General features: G+C 37.2%; 1 protein-coding gene across 1 annotated transcript in view; it reads left to right on the plus strand.

Moving 5' to 3' along the window:
* The window catches only part of MALRD1 (MAM and LDL receptor class A domain containing 1), a 930,206-nt gene that overhangs the window by 83,761 nt on the left and 826,395 nt on the right, over positions 1–20,050 (plus strand). The window contains exon 8 of the mRNA XM_069086118.1: positions 1,651–1,797. Within this exon, the coding sequence (XP_068942219.1) occupies positions 1,651–1,797 (147 nt within the window). The remainder of the gene's footprint in view (positions 1–1,650; positions 1,798–20,050) is intronic.

Consider the following 20,050-nt stretch of genomic DNA (forward strand, 5'->3'; position numbering starts at 1 on the left):
CCTCTAATCCAAGTATGGGTATTTATTGAGATTGACGCCTCTCATGAAGCGGGCTAAATTCCAAGAGTAACCAGCAACTTGAGAGAAAGCAAGATGGATTTTTATAGGGTAAATATGCAATAACACAACAGAAATTTACATAGAATAGAGGAATATTAATATTAAAAAGGCAGGAGGAGTTTGTTAATGGGTTAGGTAATGGAGGAGGGGTTTGTTGAGGGATTAGGTAATGGAGAAATGGTCCCATCTTTGGTTCTGTGGTTAAATATTCTGGTCATTCTGTCCTCCAACTGGCTAGCTATTGTGGTCCTGTCTTGGGCTAGATGGATGATGTGATTGTGATTGAATACAGTAACACACCTGTTTCTGTGGGAATGGGTATGCGGGCAGTGACCAGGTAGAGGCAGCAGCTAGGTTCCCATCATATGGACACACCTGCTGTTTCTGTGGAAACTAAGAGTTCAGGGACATCCCTCTTGTTCCAGTGAGCAGTGAGGCATATACAAAAATGTTAGGACATTGGTGGTGGGGTGGGGTAGGTAGGTGCAGTGGGCCTGCTGTTCACTAGGGCCAGGCCTGTAATGAAGTTTGAATATTGGGGCTGGGGTCAGCTTTATTAGGATTCCATCAGTAGGGGGAGAATAAAGTACAGCTGACTTAGTCTGTTCCCCAAAATGAAGAACCCAGAAGGAACTCTTTAGTGGGAAAAAAAGTACTGAAAGGAAAAAAGTTCCAGAGTGAGAAGATAGAATGGACTGAAGAAAGTTCTACATGCATAGAAGGAGGGAGATAATTTGGCTTGGGGGATGAAGAAGGAACTCCTAAAACTATTCCTCTTATGGATGGCAAGTGAAGATTCTAGTTCTTCTAAGAGGAATGCATTAAAAATCCCTAAACCATGATGACTCAGATGTTTTGAAGAAAGTGTTAATTTGGGCCATGCAATCAATAGAACAGATTACCCCCAACTAAGTGATAGGACATTGTAGAATGTCCAAACATGGTTTTTCAGTCTCCAAAAAATAGTTCCTGAGGGCCTTTCACAGGGATAACACCATCTTAGGTAGTCTAGAAATGTAACAGACCTCCTTGTTAAACTTACTGGCTATCACCTACCTCTGCAGGATTGCTGGTTCCCATGTTCATGTATCCCCTGCCTCTCCCCCACCTACCTTACTTTCCTCCCTCACTCCCATTCCTTCTTTTATCATCCTCCAATCTTCATAGAGTTTGAGGGACCTCTGATTGATACAGTGGAGATTTGCTAGTTTACTAAAAAGTGAATTCATTTGGGAAGTGGAGGCCCAGGAGAGTTGCCCCCTTCCTTTCTAGAATTAACCCCTTCTATGAGTGCCTCCCCTCCTGGCCCTCAGGTTAAGGTACCTCAGAACTTCTGGACATGGTAGAGAAGCTGTCCTTCTTAGAATGATGGTAACCTATAACACGGGAGAATTAAGGGAAAGAGGTCCATCAGAGAAGGCAGATGGAGGGTCCCATGTTGTCATGGTTAATTATTTTAAAATAAACTCCTTAAAAACAATTCTGAGTAGTCAGACACAAAGTAGTTTACCCAAGCTCAATTGGTGAGAGAATTAGGCTAGTATCCTTTGTTGTACCCTCATAAAAAGCAGAGCTTTTTCCCCACTGTAGCTTGTCAGTTTTGTGGATTTGAGTCTGATATGTGTGGATGGAGTTCTGCAACATCTGCCAAGGAAGTTTCCTGGGTGCATACAAAAGCAAGAGAGAAACTGGGCTTCAAATCAGCACCTCTAAAGGATCACAGCGGTGATACAGAAGGTAAGGAAAGAAGAATATTAATTGTTTTGTGTTAGTCTTAGGAATGTGTTTTTATTGCAGAAATATTAGAAAATGCCATTGGGTGTTTTGATAGAAATACTAGGTGTTAAAAATGTTGTTATTGGTACCATGGCTAGAAAATGAGTATTTTAAGGCTCTGTGATTTCTTCAGCAAGGGTCCTTCTTCCATGGATATGTGTAGCAAACCATCCAAATAAAACAATGGTGTCAAACTCAAATAGAATGAATCCCTGCTGCTTGCATATTGATTAAGAAAACTGCAAAATAACATTACCTCTATTGTATTTTTATTTGTTTATATTGTATTTTTAGAATTCTCAGTTACATTTTAATCTGGTGGGAGTTACAGTCCACTGATAGAAAATTTGTCACTCCTAAACCATAGTTTCTTAACCTGGAATCTAAGGAACCCTGAGGAAGTCTATGAATAGATTTCAATGTATTATTTGAATGTTGGAAAAATTACATCTTTATTTTCTTCACTTTTTTTTTCTTTTTTGAGGGGGCAAGGTAGGGCAGTTGGAGTTAAATGACTTGCCCACGGTCACATGGCCAGTTTTGTGTTGTGTGTGAGGTTGTATTTGAACTCAGGTCCTTCTGACCCTAGGACCGGTGCTCTACTCACTGCACCACCTGCTACCCCCATCTTTATTTTCAGTAACCTCCAATTGAAATTTAGCCTTTTCTTCAATTATTAAAAAAAATATATGATTCTGAGTAAGGGTCCATAGTTCCACCAGTCTGTTGAAGGGTTCAGTGATGAAAAGAATGTTAAGATCATTGCCTTAAACTGCTGTGAATGGTTTTGGTTTGTGGCGTCTGTGGATAATGGCCAAAAAGAACTCATTAGCTAGTGCCCAACCTTCCAGTGATATACTTCTCTAAAGTAGGCTAGTTTGGATAACAGATACAAAATCCATCATGGGATTTGTACTTGAAGCCCTTCCAGACGTTAAGACCTTCTTTTCAATTGGTTTTCAAGGACCCAGGTTTAACCATGTAGTGCAGTGAGGGTTTGAAGTAGTTCCTGAATGAAGATTGTCTTTCTGCTTATTAGAAACTGATAGAAAGAATCTCTTCTCTAGCTGTTTAGATATAGACTTACCCTGGATTACACTTTTACCAGTCTAGTTTTTATTATTTTATTAATGCCAGAAAAAGTTTGCACTCAGTGATGGACTTGAAAAAGACAGTTTATCTATATTCTATTACAGGGAGGATAACTCCCTGTCATCGCAGCACTGTTAGTGAATTATTTCTCCAGCTCCACCCTCTCTCCCTCCTCCAGCCTCTAACCTCTAATCCCCATCTGCCAGTGTATCCTGATCACATTTATTGAATTCCCAGTATTATCAACACTATGCTACATACTGTGGGAGATATAGGAAAACACATTGGATATTCCATTAAATAATCCCAAAGCATTAGGAACAACAACAGCGCAAAAAGGCTAACTATTCTCCTTGTTTCTGGAAAGTACTATTAGTGTGGTGGCTATTTGAGTAAAGGAGGCAGCCGTGGGTTTTAGTCCTAACTCTATCAACTAAAAATTGTGCATGGTCCCAACAAATTGTTCAACTTTTCTAGGATTCAGCTACCCAACAAGGCCTGATGGTACCCAGCTTATTTATATCATGTAGATGAAGTGAATTAAAATATGTTAGCTTTGGAAATAATAAAGTGCCATTCAATGCCAAGATGAAACTCATTTCAAATTAATAATACTTATTAAGTACCTACTATTTACAAGGTACTATGTTACACAATAAAGAGAAGACAGAGAAGAAAAACAAGTTTCTACTTTCAAAGATCTTATAATCTAATAATTGTTATATTCAGATATGCAAAGAAATATTTTAATAAGTAGGATGTGATGAGAGAAAAGAACATCTAAGAAAAAATAAAAAGAAAGAAAAAGAAACCTTTGAAGAAGAAGAGCTCATGATCAATTGGGGAAAATGAGGGGAGGCTTCATGAAGGATATAGGACCTGAGCTGGATTTTGTGGAAGGAGAATTGAAATAGATAGAAATAAGGAGGGAATGCAGTAAGGCATGGTAGATAACTGGCACAGACATGGGAGAGAGCAGAACAAAGTCAGAGAATAACTGCTGGTCCAGCTTGGCTAGCATGTAATAGAATATACAAAGGGCAGAGAAATAGTGTCCAATAGGTTAGATCTTTTTCTAGGTTTAACCCACATTGAGAAGGACCTTAAATACCAGGTTTAGAAGTTTTAATTCTATCACAAAGGTAGGAGAGAGTTATTGAAAATGATGGTTACTGATGTTATTATTTTTATTTTAATCATCAATTAATCAGCCAAAAAGCATTTTGTCTGCTTTATGCCAAGCAGTATTCGAGGCACTGGAGATACAAACATGATGAGTCAAGCAATCCCTAGTCATGAGGAGCTTATACTCAGCACCATCATTTTAAACCTGGGCAATCAAATAAGATGGACAAAGCATTTCTGGTTTGTGTTTCACCTGAAATGTATTCAATATCAGAGCATATTGTTATTGACAATGATAGTAGCACCACCCCATTTGGACCTGGCTGCCTTAGTATGCTGTGTACCATTTGTGGAAGTGATGGTGATGCCTAAGGAGAAACCAGGAAGAGAGACTGAGTCAGAGCACACACAAACAGAAGAAATTTGTACTGGAAGAAATTCACACAAGGATCAATTTTCAGGGGTTCTCAAAGAGGGAGAAGATTCCAAAAGAATGTAAAAAGTTGATCCAAAAAGAAAAATAAAGTACAATGGGAACACATTCTTACCCACAGTCCTCTATACCTACTTTCTCTTATCTCTAAAATATTTAGGAAACTTCTCTATGCATATATCAAGGGTACTGTGAATGAAATCACAGGGAATAGTTAGGCTTCCCCAAATGATTTTCTGCATCAAGTCATGTTCCCACTGTTGCATTGCAACTAAGAAGTATGGGAAATTCAAGATTGGACCTCCATTAATAGCTGTTAATTAAAAAAAAACAAAACACTTGACTCAGTAGACAACATTACAGCCTGTCATCCAACAACATGTCCCTCATACATATGTTAAAACAATAGAGGATTCTTTAGTGGTATGTCTGTTACTTGGCACAAGCAATTATTGTGACACTTTGTTTTTTGACAGCACTCGTCATTCATTTGTGCTTCTATTGTAAATAAGAAGCTAACTCAAAGCATTTTATCTTTACCAGATGAAGTCAGATTGAGCTTGATCCCCCACCTTTATTTACTTACCTCTTGAGAACTGGATTTTATGCTATGTACAAGTGTCCCACTGTTCTCTTTTTTCTTGTTATTTTTAATTTTGTGGCTTTGGAGAATGAATATCACTCCAAGAAAATATGCCAAAGTTGAGGTGCTTAAAGAACATATTTCAGAACTCTTGGAGATGTTACAGTAGCTGTTGGTGTGGGGAAGTCATTCATTTCAAACATCATTCAAGTCCCAAACAAAACAAGATCAGTCATACTGAAGCACAGAAGAAAATACAGTTGGGAACACAAGAACAATGTCAAGAACTGACAAAATATTGTTACAAGACAGCTGAATTTACCCCCTGAAAACAAGCAGAAGGTTTTTTTTTAATCAGCTTTAAGGGTTGTTATTGTTTGTTAGCAAAATAGCTTGTTTTTTTTGAAGGTAGAAGACCACAAGGAAACCAGTTTGAAAAAAAACAACAGCCTAACAAACATTTCAGTGAAGAACAAAATACTTGTCACAGGCAAGACAGTGCAAATACTGAAGTATCAACGACTAGAAAATGACATTTTTTCCTGATAGAGCTCAATTTTTCAGTGATGTTTATACAAAACCATTTGATCATAGGAAAACCACAGGTTGTTCTTACCGTCTTTCTGAATCTCTTTGCTTCCATCACTCATTGCTCTATCATATTACTTATCATAACCACCAATTCTTCTGGCATGTTCTAGTGTCACCTTTATCCAGGCTAACTTACTCTTACTTTCTCCATATATTAACACTGTAGAATCAATCAATCAACCAACAAGAATTTATTAAGCATCTGTCCTGTGCCAGGCACTGTTTAGCATCTAGAATGTCAAAATTCTCATACCCTATATGCCCCAACTGATTACTCTTTCTCAGTCTCTGTCTTTCTGACTACTTATCTCTCTGTTTAATCTATCTGGGTCTCTAGAAGCTGTGATATTATGGGAGATAAGACTCTTTCTCAGTCTCTGTCTTTCTTTCTGACTATTTATCTCTCTGTTTAATCTATCTGGGTCTCTAGATCCTGTGATTTTTATGGGAGATAAGAAATCATAGATGTTTTTTTACAGTGTGGAGTCCAAATGGAAGGATTTATTATCATTGGTTAGGTTTTCCAAATGTTTCTTTTTTATAGAACATATTGCAGTGACCAAGAACTGAACCTCAAAACACTACAAACACTCCTCAGTGAAACTCTACTTCTTTGAAGTATGAAGATCATCTATCCTGGTTGAGCTTTATAACCTCAGGTCTGAAAATTTAGGAAGTTTTTTTTGTTGGATTTTTGTATCTGTATTTGAAATACTTGTATATTGTAACTGTCTATCAAAATACTTGTATTTCAAGACGATTGGTTTCCCTTGTAATCCTATGTATTTGATTTGATGCATTGAAAAATATTGCTCTAAGAAGCATCCCACAGGCGTCACCAGAAAGCCAAAGGGGGTCCATAACACTGAAAAGTTAAAAAAAACCCTCTGGAATAAAGTCCTCTAGCATATTTTGAGTAAACTCTTTGCAGAAAATTTGTGGAGAGATACAGACAAGATTCACATAGGAACACAAGATATAGGTCTGAACCAAATGATAATCTGCATTGATGGGGTCATAAGTAATAGAATTGTAGAATTCTAGAATCAGAAGGGTTGTTAGAGGTCATACTTACCCACCTGTGCCTGAGAATCCCTACTACAGTAGCTCTGACAAGTGGTATGCTTTAAGACCTCAAGTGATGAGGAACCCCTGACACCCAGGAGTAACTCATTCAACTTTTAGACAGTTTTAGTTGTTAGTAAATTTTCCTTTACTGCAAGATGAACTTTACCTCTTAGCAATATCTTAGTTCTGCTCCCTGGGGCCAGGGATGTAAGAATACAGATGTATTGATCCAAGTGAGAAGTCAGAATACACTGCTCCTCACTGAAACATTAATAGTGTCTTTTACTCTGTGATTACTAGGGGATCACATGTCAGAAAAAAAGCAATCACAGCTCTTCAGTGATACCTTTTTGCTTGTCTTGATGTGAGAGAAGGGATTTTTCACTAAAAAATGATTGTTTTTATGGTGTCTATATACATATATATATTTTTAGGAGAGGAAGTTAGAGTATCTTTATTAAAAGAACAGCATTAAATAATATTTTTGGATACTAGTCTTCTAAATTATATTAACCTATCTCAATTACTTTGTTTTGCAAGTTCATTTAAATAAAAATCTGAAGATTTTCATAATGAAGGCAGAATAGAAAAAATAAAGTGACTTTCACTAATATAATTTCTAATGGAGATTAATTGGGATTTAACTTCTGCTTTTGAATGCAACTTTTCCTGCCATAAATTTGGAAGAAAGACTAATTAAGTTATGAAATCATCACGAAATTAGAATTCCCCCCCAAAATGTATTCTTGCTGATATTATTAAGAAAAGTAAAAGACAAAAAAAGTGAGAAGATTATGCAAAACAGCACAGAGAGAAGACCATAGATTATTACATATTGTCTAAGGTAAGAGATGCTATATAGTTGACTATATTTTAAATTTATCCAAATTTATTTTAATTTTCCTCATTTCTTCTATCTGCAATTTTTATAACATGTAACTCTCCAAGTAGAAAGAGTGCCAGGCCTGGATTAAAATCTGGCCTCGTATACTTCCTAGCTATGTGACCCTGGGCAAGTCACCTAACCCTGTTTGCCTCAGTTTCCTAATATGTAAAATAAGCTGGAGAAGGAAATGGCAAATCTCTCCAGTATCTTTGCCAAGAAAATCCCAAATGGGGTCATTAACCATCGGACCTGACTGAACAACAAACCCTCTTATACATCTCTTTCTTCTTAATACTTTCTTCACCCTCACCTTTGACATTTTTCATTTATTCATTTTCCTATATTAGTGGGCACATTGTGTTAAGAAGAGGCTGCAGAATTTGTAGTTAGGAAGACCTCAGTTTGAAAGATGCCTGATTCTGAATAGCTGTGTGACATTGGGCAAGTTATTTGACCTTTCAGAGTCTCAGTTTACTCTTCTGTAAAATGGGTATATTATACCTATAGTATCTCCTTCATAAACAATTGTGAGGATTAAGTGAAATTAGTATATGATTGACTATCTGAATGTCCCTTCTCAACCCTCTTCTCTTGTTTATATAATGCTTTCTGTCTCACAGATCTCTGCCCTTCTCTCTTTTTTCTTGATCCAGTGTTTACTACAATGGGTGGCTATTGTAGATGCTTACTAAATGTTTATTCATTGATTTAACATCCATCTACTTGCATGGCTTCTATTATCAAACATATGCAGAGTTATACCTCTGGCCTTGAATGCTCAAACCACTCTAAGCTCTGGTTCTACTCTGCAACTGTCTGCTGTGTATCTCTACTTGGATGTCCCATCGGGATCATTAACTTGCTCTTTTAGTAGTAGATTTGCTTATTTCCAATTCACTTTGACCTTCTCCCCACAATTTTCCTCTCCTTTGACGACTGCATTCAATCACTTGCCAAGTCCTGTCAATTCTAAATCTATCATTTCTCTCTGCCTCAGCCCTGTATTTATATTCCTCAGCTATGTCCCTAACTTAGGCTATTTTTAACTCTTTGTTCATCTCCAGGCTCTACTCTCTTCATTCTCCAAATCACAACACAGCTGTCCAAGTCATCTTCATAAGGCAAATTGTGTATCAAATCACTTGTATTTTGTGATTTTCCCCTGCTCAGACATTTTTGGTAAAATATACTCTTTCACCCAGTCTTTAAGACCCCAAGCTATCATGCCAGAACCTGGTTTCCAGGCTCATTTCTTCCTGTTGTCTTCACACACTCTCTGTGTTCTAGACAAATGGGACTATTTTTGTTGCCTGAACTCCTCCTGACCTTTCCAGCTTCTGTGCTATTGTGTAGGATTTTCTGTCTACTTGGAATGAAACCCATCATACGTCCTTGCCTGTTCAAATCACTCTTCTTTTATGGGCCTACGTCAGTGCTCATAAAATAGTCTACCTTTTGTCACACTTCTTTGTGTATGTTAGATTTTAGTAAGCTCTTTTAATCATAGCTAATATTTATAAACAGCTTACTATGTGCCAGGCACTGTGCTAAGTTGATTATTGATCCTTACAACAATATTGGAAGGTAAGTGCTATTATTATCCCTGTTTTACAAATAAGGAAACTGAGGCAAACAGAGGTGAAGTGATTTCCCTGAGGATTTCACAGCTAGTGAGTTTATGAGGCTGGATTTGGAACTAGGTTCATTGCTCTAGGCACTGTGGCACCACCTACTTTAAGGACATGGATTGTGTTGGTGTTCATCTCTTTGTGCCCAATGCATACACTATACCTTTCATTCCATAGATAATATATGTTTGTTGAATTGCATTTAATATATTCTATAATGGAAAGGACACATTGGGCTTGGAGACAGTAAACATGGGCTCATGTCCTCGTTAGCTCTGTGACCAAGGGGAAGTCCTTTCACCTTTCTGGGCTTATATTTCCTTATATGTAAAATCAGAGGTCTTTATTTTTTTAATTTAAAATTGATCATATAATTTTCTTTTTATGATTTTGTGTAAGCTGTTTGATTTAATTTCCTTTTTTATGCTTTCTCTAAATCTGTATTGTTCTTAATCTTGTGTGTAGTGACCAGAGCCATTGATTTTATTTTTTGCTTTCATAACTCTAAGCCTAGTAAGCAATTATTTTTGTCTCTGTAAACAGTTCTTATTTCAGCTTGAGTGAAATTTTAAACTATGCTGACTGGTTCTCACCTCTTAATCTTAAGAAGGAAGTGAACTATACCTCTATTTTCAAAGTATTATTCAGTGTAGGATTTATGTACATTTTGTTGACAAAGAAATTGAGGAGAATAATATAATTTAAATTATTTGACATAATTTAAAATATTGCGTTACAGCTTTAAAAAAAATGATCATGAAGATGACAGCGTAGAAGCAGGAAAACACCCATAACCATCTCAAATACCTATAAAAAAGGACTCAAACAAACTTTAGGGCTACAGAACCCACAAAGTGAGAGAGAGAAACAAAACTCCCACTGAAGACAGCCCATCAGGCAAACAGAAAGGGTTCATCACAGCCTCCTGGGAGCAGAGACCAGCCCTGAGTAAGCCCCCAGTTTTAGCCTCAGGGCAACCACGACCAGCCTGGCTGGAGGGACTTTGGGAGACTGGATCACCAACAGTTGTGGCAGTTTCCAGAATTTCAACCCATAAATGCCAAAGACAAAGTGAGAGGTCAGTGTGGACTTTGGGAACAGGGGTCCAGGAGTGAGGTCTGGCCTCTACCCCTGGAGGGAGAGTGACTGAGGCATAGTGGCCGCAGCTGCACACAGATCTACTGGCCTGCAGATCACAGGGGGACAAAGCGACCATTCTGAGGGGCAATCACTCTTGCTTTAACCTGCTTGGATCCGGATCGCTGTCTTGGGTGGAGGTCCTGGGGTGTGTGACCAGGTGCTAGAGCCGATGGAGGCTTCAGAGAGGGCACCCAGTGAATAGCTCCAGAAGCTGTGAAAACCCCAGCCATTTGGGACAAAGCTCTCTTCTCTGGAAGCAGAGTTCTACTGTGGTAAAAAGCTCAAAAGTCAAGTAACTGAGTGGCAACATAAGCAAGCAAAGGAAGCAAAGCAAGCATAGCAATCCAACTTTGTATTCTTTTTAAAGCACAAAATGTATCAAAGCATGGAGTAGAAGGAAGACAATGAAGTCAGAACTCGTGCACCAAAAGCTTCCAAGAAAAATATAAACTGGTTACAGGCCATAGAGGACCTTAAGAAGGATTTTGAAAATGAAATATGAGAAGTGGAGGAAAAATTGGGAAGACAAATGAGAATGATGCAAGAAAATCATGAAAAGAGAGTCAACAACCTGACTGAAGAAAATAACACCTTAAAAAATAGACTACCTCAAATGGCAAAAGAGGCTCAAAAAGCCAATGAGGAGAAGAATGCCTTAAAAAACCTAATTTGCCAGATGGAAAAAGAATCTCAAAAGCTCACTGAAGAGAATCATTTCTTCAGAATTAGATTGGAGCAAATGGAAGCTAGTGACTTTATTTGATATCAAGATACTATTAAACAGATCCAAACACATGAAAGAATAGAAGGCAATGTGAAATATCTTATGGGAAAAACCACTGACCTGGAAAATAGATCCAGGAGAGATAATTTAAAAGTTATTGGACTACCTGAAAGCCATAATCAAAGAAAGAACCTAGAAATCTTCCTTCAAGAAATTCTCAAGGAAAATTGCCCTGATGTTTTAGAAACAGAGGGCAAAATAGAGGTTGAAAGAATCCACTGATCACCTCTTGAAAAACATCCTCAAAAGATAACTCCTAGGAATATTATAACCAAGTTCCACAGTTCCCATATCAAGGAGAAAATATTGCAAGCAGCCAAGAAGAAACAATTTGAATATTGTGGAAACACAATCGGATAACAAAGGACCTGGCAGCTTCTACATTGAGGGATCAAAGGGCTTGGAATATGATATTCCAGAGTTTAAAGGAGGTGGGATTAAAACCAAGAATCACCTACCCAGCAAAACTGAGCATCATATTTCAGAGGAAAATAAGGTCATTCAATGAAATAGAGGACTTCCAAGCATTCTTAATGAAAAAACAGAGCTGAATAGAAAATTTCACATTGAAATACAAGAAGCAAGAGAAGCATGAGAAGGTAAACAGGGAAAAGAAATCATAAGGAACTTATCAAAGTTGAACTATTTATATTCCTACATGGAAAAACAATAATTGTAACTTATGTAACTTATCTCAGTATGAGAATAATTTAAGGGAATATAAATGTGTGTATATATATATATGTATGTATACATGCATATATATGTCTATAAAGGAGGGTATATGAATATATTTGTGAGTGTGTGCATATATGTGTACAGGTATACATATTCAGAGGGCACAGGATTAATTGAATAAGAAAGGATGATACTTAAAAGGTGAAATTAAGAGGTGAGAGAAGAATATGATGAGAGGAGATGGGGAGAGACAGAATGAGGTAAATTATCTCATGTAGAAGAGGTAAGGGAAAACTGTTACAATGGAGGTGAAGAATAGAAAGGCAAAAGGGAATAGGTCGACCTTACTCTCCTTGAATTTGGCACAGGGAGGGAATGACATACACATTAACCTGGGTATCTCACCCTGCAGGAGTGATGGGGGAAAGGGGATGAGAGGAGATATTATGGAGGGGAGGGCATGTTGGGGGTGGGACAGAAGTTAGAAGCACACACTTTTGTAAAGGGGCAGGGTCAAAGTAGAGAATAGAACAAGTGGGGGGTGGGATAGGATGAAGGGAAATATAGTCAGTCTTTCACAATATATCCACTATGGAAATGTTTTTGCATGCTACACATGTACAACCTATATTGTGTTGCCTATCTTCCCAGTAAGGGTGGGTGATGAGGGAGGAAGGGAAAGAATCTGGAATTCAAAGTTTCAAAATCAAATGTTTAATATATATATTTCTTTTTTGACATGCAATTGGGAAATAAGACATACAGGCACTAGTGTATAGAGATCTATCTTTCCCTACTGGAAAGTCAGAGGGGGGATAGGGGACTATATAGGAGAGAGCAGATTGGGGGAGGGGTATACAGTGAGGCTGCTGTTTTTCAGTGGTGGGTAGGGGAAAGATGGGGAGAAAATTTGTAACTCAAAATCTTGTGGAAATGAATGATGTAAACCAAAAATAAACAACATTTAATTTAAAACAAATTAAAAAATGTTTCATCTATAATAAAAGAGTTTGTTACTTTGCAGAATTACTTTACATCTTTTACTTCCTTCATTTCAATAAAAGAAACTTTCCTTATCTAATACTATTCCCACAAACTTATGTGCTTGGTTTTCTTGCAGTGACTAAATAAATATTTCAAGTTGACCTGACTTTTTTCTTTTCTGAGCTATTATTTTGTTTTAGTGGATCAAACTGTGTAGGTATTAAACATCTAATTTTCTTTTCCTTTATCTGTATGTGTACAAAATTCTAGCTCAGGCTAACACCTGTCTCCACTTGACATCAATCGGGAATATTGTCTTGCTTGCTGTCATTACATTTTAGAAGACGTTTTGTCATTCCTCCTTGCTATTCATTAAGTAACACTGATTATTAGCCTCCTTTCTCTTTGTTCTCCCTTTTCAATCTTCTCTGGCCATTTTCTTTTTCCTTTATAAACTGTTTGCTTTTATGCCTCATTGTTGCCTTCTTGCAAGAATTGTATCTTCTGTCCAATAAAGGAAGCACACTATGGTTTTACTGGCCTCAGAGGAACGAGCTAGCACAGTGAATTAAATGATAATTTCAAGTCATCAGCCTCTTATAAAATACAGTTATTATATTTGAGTGCTTGTTATTATGTAGTCACAAATTTGGCAAGACTAAAGTATTACAAAGATAAGAGACTAAAGAAAATGTCATTGGATCTCATTCTCCATTATTAATATTGCATGTCCCTTCCATCTCTTCGTATTTTCATTGATTTTTCATGTCTGTGGTGCAGTGGTTAGTGTTTTGGACTTGTACATGGGTACAAATCCTGCCTCAGATACTCTGCCAGCTGTGTGGTCCTGGGATGAGTCACTCAATTGCCCTCACTCTGTTTCTTCATTTATAAAATGAAGGAATTGGACTCACTGACTGCTAAGGTCCCTTCCAGCTTTATATGTATGATTATATATCCTTCATATATGACTGGATGGGCTACTCTCTCTCTGAGTGTAACCAAATTGAAAAAAAAAAATTTTCTGATTTCCTTACTTTGTTGATGTCTGGACCACATTTTCATTGGTGTTGAGAATTCTGGGCAGTCTGATTCCTGAACTGCTAAGTGAATGGATGAAAAAGCATTTATTTACTATGTGCCAAGCATTATACTAATACAAGTACAAAAGCAAAGACTATCCTTGACCTCAAGGAACTTACTATAGACAACATGCATAGGAGAGTGGTGAAGATCAATTTCAACAACCATTGATTAGGTCCAAGGCACTCTGCTAAGTACTAGTGATGCAAAGCTAACAGTGACATAGGTTCTACCTTCAAGGAACTTAACAATCTGCTAAGAAGTATATGACATCTACGCAGACAAGTGAAAAACAAGGCAGGGTGTGATGAGGACAAAGGACAGATTCACTTAAAATGTTTTAGTAAAGTTCAAGGATGGAGGGAATTTCCAGCCTTACTAATTAGGGAAGCCTTTAAGAAGGAAGACCCACCTGAGCCTTGAAGGAAAAGGATTCTGAAAAGCAGAGACATATTGGAAATAGCCTGTGTGAATATACAGAAATAGGAAATAACAGGTCACTATTTCCAATACCTATATAATGTTAGTCTTCCAGAAGTAAATCAAAATAAGATACAATTATGTTAAATAATTTTAAATCAGGGGGATTGCATGTAGATTGTAGAAGATCTTATTCCAGGCTAATGAGTTTCTATTTTGTAATTTGAGTGATGGGCCAGTGAAGATTTTTGAGTTCGAGAGTGGGATGACCAAACTCATACCTTAGAAAAATTCTTTCATCATCTGTGTGGAGAATGCTTTAGAGAAGAGTTAAACTAGAAATGGATATTAGTTTGAAGATAACTATAATAATTCAGGTTTACAGGTGTTGAGACTCTGAACTAGGGTGATGATCATATAATTTGAGAAAAGTGGAAAATGTGAGAGATGTGGAGTTAGAACTGTGGCCTTGGCTACTGATTGAATATGAGGGAAGGAAAGGAATGAGAGAGTCAAAGAAGAGTCTGGGGTTTCAAGCATTTTTAGGGTTTTAGTGCCATCACCAAAAATAAAGAAATGGGAAGAAGACACAAGTTTAGTGGGAAATGTGTGTGTGTGTGTGTGTGTGTGTGTGTGTGACTCTGATATGACCATGTTACATTTGAGGTGCCAGGACATCTAAGTCAGACATGCCTAGGAGATAGCTGAAGAGAAGTACTGATATCAGTGGACAGATCTGTTAGAATACCATACTTAACAAGAAAGAGAGTGATTCTGAACCAGAATAGGAATCTAAAGAGTGCTTGAACAGATAGGAGAGCCAGAAAAGAGCAGAGTCACTGAGGCCAATGAAAAAATATAAATGGAAAAGGCTGGCTCTCATCATCAGAAGTTACAAAATGGTGAAGGAGGATTCAAAATAAAGAAAGTTCACTGCATTTAGCCATTAAGAGGCTACTAGTAACCTTGCAGAGAGTAAATTGTTTTAATTGGTGGGGTCAGAAGCCAGATTGCAAGACTTTGAGAAGCAGTGGCAATGAAAGTTGGTTATTCTTTCTAGAAGTTTGTCAGGCAAAGGGAAGAGAGAGGGAGGGTAATTGAACAGCTTGAGGAGACTTTAGAGACAAGGGCAGGTTTTTTTAGAGTATCACAAAGATTGCCACAGTATAATTTACCCTATAGGTAGATATTTGTGCAATTTCCCATGTGTTTTGTTTATCAATACACATTGTCATTGGTGTCAGGAACTCCTGGTGTGGGGGAAGTTCCTTTATTGGTTCTCATTTACACATAGGTATGTGCAGTTTACTAATATTTGTAACTTGCCTTTCTATGATAATTTTGCTCAGTACATGTTCTACAAACAAACTTCTCTTAATGAAGTTGTTTTGGATGAGAAGGTTGGGGCAAGTCTGGCCACTCTCTACCTGAATGCTGATCCTGGGAGCTGAGGAGAATAGGAAGTGACCTGTATCTGGCTCAGGTTTCTTTGCTCCTGACTTTACTAAAGAAGTAGGTGAAGTTATTTAAGACAAAGGATAAGATAAGGGGAAATGAAGAGGAAAGAGTGAAAAAAAGAAGGCAGGGAGGAATGAGGTAAAGGAGAAAGGGGGAAAAGACTGTGGCTTTCAGGTGGAGAAAGACAAGATGACTTATGAAATTTGTTCATAACCCCTGCAGATGCAGAGATTTTTGCCTGAGCAAGGGTTGCATGGTCAGAGTTTAGATTGCCTAATCATCTTTGCCTCCCAGGATATGGAAATGTTTTGAAAAAAAGTGGGAGTACCCCATTTATTTAGGTGGAGAAGCCTGGCAAGCTTTCTCTCAACAGGAAGTGCTCTGCTGTGGGAGAAAATACCATGGGGGTGGCTAGGTGGTACAGTGAATAAAGCACCAGCCCTGTAGTCAGGAGGACCTGAGTTCAAATCTGACCTCAAACCATTAACACTTATTAGCTGTGTGACCTTGGGCAAGTCACAACCCCAATTGCCCTGCCTTCCCCCCTCTAAAAAGATAAAAAAAAGAATCCACATATGGAAAACATACTTTTGCCTCCACTAGTATTTTTGACTTTGCTCATTAAATTTCTACAATGAACTGTATACCTGGAAATAATTTTATTCATCCCTAGAGGCATTATTGTATCTTAATCTGGGATCTACGAGCTTAAAAATAATTTATTAAAATTTTTATATATAAATTTATTATTAAAATTATTTGATTATTATATTTCAATATCGTTGATTTCCTTCATAATCCTATGTATTTTATTTTATGCATTTAAACAATTATTCTGAGTAGGATCTTACAGGTTTCACCAGACTGTCAAAGGGTACCACATAAAAAAGGTTAAGAGCCTCTGTTCTCTGTACTTTTTTTTTCTGTTGGTATTTGTACTGTTGAGGTAGCTAAATGGGAGAGTGGAGAGAGTGCTAGACTTGGAGTCAGAAAAAGGCCTGAGTTCAAATCTTGCCTGAAACTTAATTATTCTGTTCTCAGGAAAGACACTAAAACTTTCCCAGCCTCAGTTACCTCTGTAGTAAAGTGAGAATAATAATAGCACCTACCTCTTAGGGTTGTTGTGAGGAACCAATGGTATAATACGGTAAATGTTCGGTAAAATTTTCAAGAGTGTTGAAAATGTTAGATAACCAAACCAGAATAATAGTTTCTGAGAAAGTTGACATTTACCCAGCCCTTTAAAGAGCACTTATAAAGCATTATCTCACTTGAACTACTCAACACCTCAGTGAGATAAGCATCCTAGGTATTATCATGCCCATTTTGCAAATTTGGAAGTAGATACTGGGAGAAGCTAAGGATTTGCAGGTAACAAATCTGAGAGGTGGGACTCTAACCCTGGTCTTCAGACCAGTACTGTTCAGACTAAATTTTGCTGAAATGATCAGAATGTTCTTGTGAAGCAGATTATTACAGTACCCTGTTTTCACTCTCCCACCCATTATTTGTTTAGATGGCCTAGAGAGCATCTTCCACTCACACAGTTTGTTAAGGGACTCCCACCAGAGCATCTAGGGCACTGTGCTAAGATACGCAGAGACCAAAGAAAGAGGAAAAGGTCTAGCACATGCAAACATTTATAACAGTTCTTTTCAAAACAGCCAACTGTTAAAAATGAGGGGGTTATTTAATGGGCAATGTATGTGTAATAAGAAAATATTATTGTAACAGAAAAATGATAAAATGGACAGTTTTGTAGGAAACTAGGAAGACCTATATGCAGTAGAGTAAAGTAAATAGAACTAGGAGAAAAATTTGTATGATGTTAATGAAAACAACATAGCAGGGAAAACAACTTTGAAATCTAGTGTGAGGATAAACCATTAACCTGGAGGACTGAAGATGAAACAGGCCACTTACCTCTCCCTCCTTCCCTTCCTTCCTTCCCTTCCTTCCTTCCTTCCTTCCTTCCTTCCTTCCTTCCTTCCTTCCTTCCTTCCTTCCTTCCTTCCTTCCTTCCTTCCTTCCTTCCTTCGTTCCTTCCTCCCTTCCTTCCTCTCTGGTTCTATGAGGGAAGTAGTAGGAGGGACAGCTTATAAATTAAGGGAAATTTTTTTTAAATTAGTTAAAACAAAACAAAATTTCCCCTCTTTCTTCAGTGCCTTTTAACATTTTGTTGTACATTCAAACGTTCTTTGATCCCCACAAGCAAGAAACAATCTTTTCATTCCTTTATCTCTCATGCTACTCCATACTTATCTGTTATGTTTACAAATATATTTTAATTTGAGTTATAGTGATTTGTATACATGTAACACCTCTCCCCTTTAAATTGTCAGTCATCCTCATTCCCTACACAGTTTGCTTTTTTGGAAGTTTTCTGAATTCAAGGAATGGGTCATTTGATTACCTTTTATACTGTAGCCTTGCACAATACCTAACACATCATACACATTTTAAAAACTCCTTTGTTGAATTAAATTGAATTCAATACCTGATATTAAACTTTGGAAAGATTTCCATTCAAGAATTTTGACATAACATAGCATGTTATAACCTGAAATTTTTTTTTTCTTATGTACTATTACACCACTGGCATTCAGTATGTTAAACTCACATACTCTCCCATCCATCTAACTCTTGTTTCCCAAGCAAATGTATTATCTTCCTTTTGGCTGCCATAATTTCTAAAAAGGAGCTATAATATCAGGCCTGGAGGGCTAGGCCCCTTTTGGAACACAAACTAATGTAGAATTCTTATTGTGCCTTAAGTTGGATTTCTGAGAATCACACATACTGAAGTGATTTCATTATATTTTAATTAGTTCTTTACATGTTTTATTTTCCTTTTAAAATCATTCTAGTATGTGAATGAGGTGCCCAATATTACTAAAACCACCATATGAATGTTACAACACACTTGTGATGAAAATAAGATTTTTAACTTTTCTAGTGATTCGTGCGTGATCTTTCTTCTAAAGTAATTAAAAACCCTGTAAAGATTAAATTCATGTGGTAGTAGCATTTTGGCTGATTAGCCTATCCAGTTTACACAAATTTACTATAATGCACCTACAATTTTCATAAGTCCAGGTAGAGTTGCCAGGCACTTTGTAAAAAGCAAAACAAAACAAATCTCGAAATGATATTTATGAAAGCCTTTTGAGTTTCAATACATAGAGTTGAAAACTTATCTATTGGATCTTGGTATATGGTAAATCAAGAATGATTAGTGACTAGTTGAAAATGAAAAGCTGTCAAATGGATGGTGCCATATTTGGGGAGATGGAGATTATTCTAATAGGGAAATGATTCCAATTCCTTTTGTCTTCATCAAAATTTGTCTTTAGAAATGAAGAAGATTGGATAGCTAGTAGACTACGTATTTATAATAAAATTTACCATGTGTACATCACTGGAGGCATTTAATCATGAGCTAGATAGGGAATAGTACGCAAGTTAGAAGGTACCTTAGTGATCATCTTGGGAAGTGCCTAATACGTAGTAGAACCTCAATAACTGTTTGTTAATTGGATGATTTGTTGTATCAGAGATGATTTATGCTTCAGTCAAGTCATATTACATAACTAGGGAGGATCTTTTCCCCCTGGGATTCTGTTCAATTAAGCAAGTGTTCATGAAGAACAAAATACCATGTCTTGGCTCCGGATATTTTCTCTAGCTTTCCCTGTTGCTTAGAATTCTTTCCTTTGTCATATTTGCCTACTGGATTCCCTTGTTTTCTTTAAGTCCCAAATAAAATCCCATCTTCTATATGAAGCATTTCCCAGTTCCTCTTAATTCTAGTGTCTTCCCTTTTTATTTCCTACTTATTCTGTATGTAGCTTGTTTGTGCCTATTTGTTTACTTTTCTCCTCCATTAAATTTTGAGACTCTGGAGGGATGAGCCTGACTTTTGCCTATTTTTGTATCCCCAGTGCTTTACACAATACTGGGGACATAGTCAGTGCTTAATAAATGTTTATTGACTGACCATATGCAAGACATTGTACTAGGTAGCAGGGACACTGACAACACTTGGGCTCAGTTAAATGGATAAGATATGCATTCTAATAAGTATACAGTTTGAAGGGGATAACTGCAAGACACATTCAAGATAACGTATTATAAGGAATTTGACAATTTGAGGAGGAAGAGGTCCCTTTCAGCTAATAGGCAAGGGCCAAGGAGAGTTTCATGGAAGAAGCAGAACCCGAGATGTACCCTTTGAATGTCACCAAATGAAAATGTAAAGCAT

Source organism: Petaurus breviceps, unplaced genomic scaffold (genome assembly GCF_028583685.1).
Source record: "Petaurus breviceps papuanus isolate PSGF00001 unplaced genomic scaffold, PetGlider_PUasm1.0 178, whole genome shotgun sequence".
Lineage (NCBI taxonomy): Eukaryota > Metazoa > Chordata > Mammalia > Diprotodontia > Petauridae > Petaurus > Petaurus breviceps.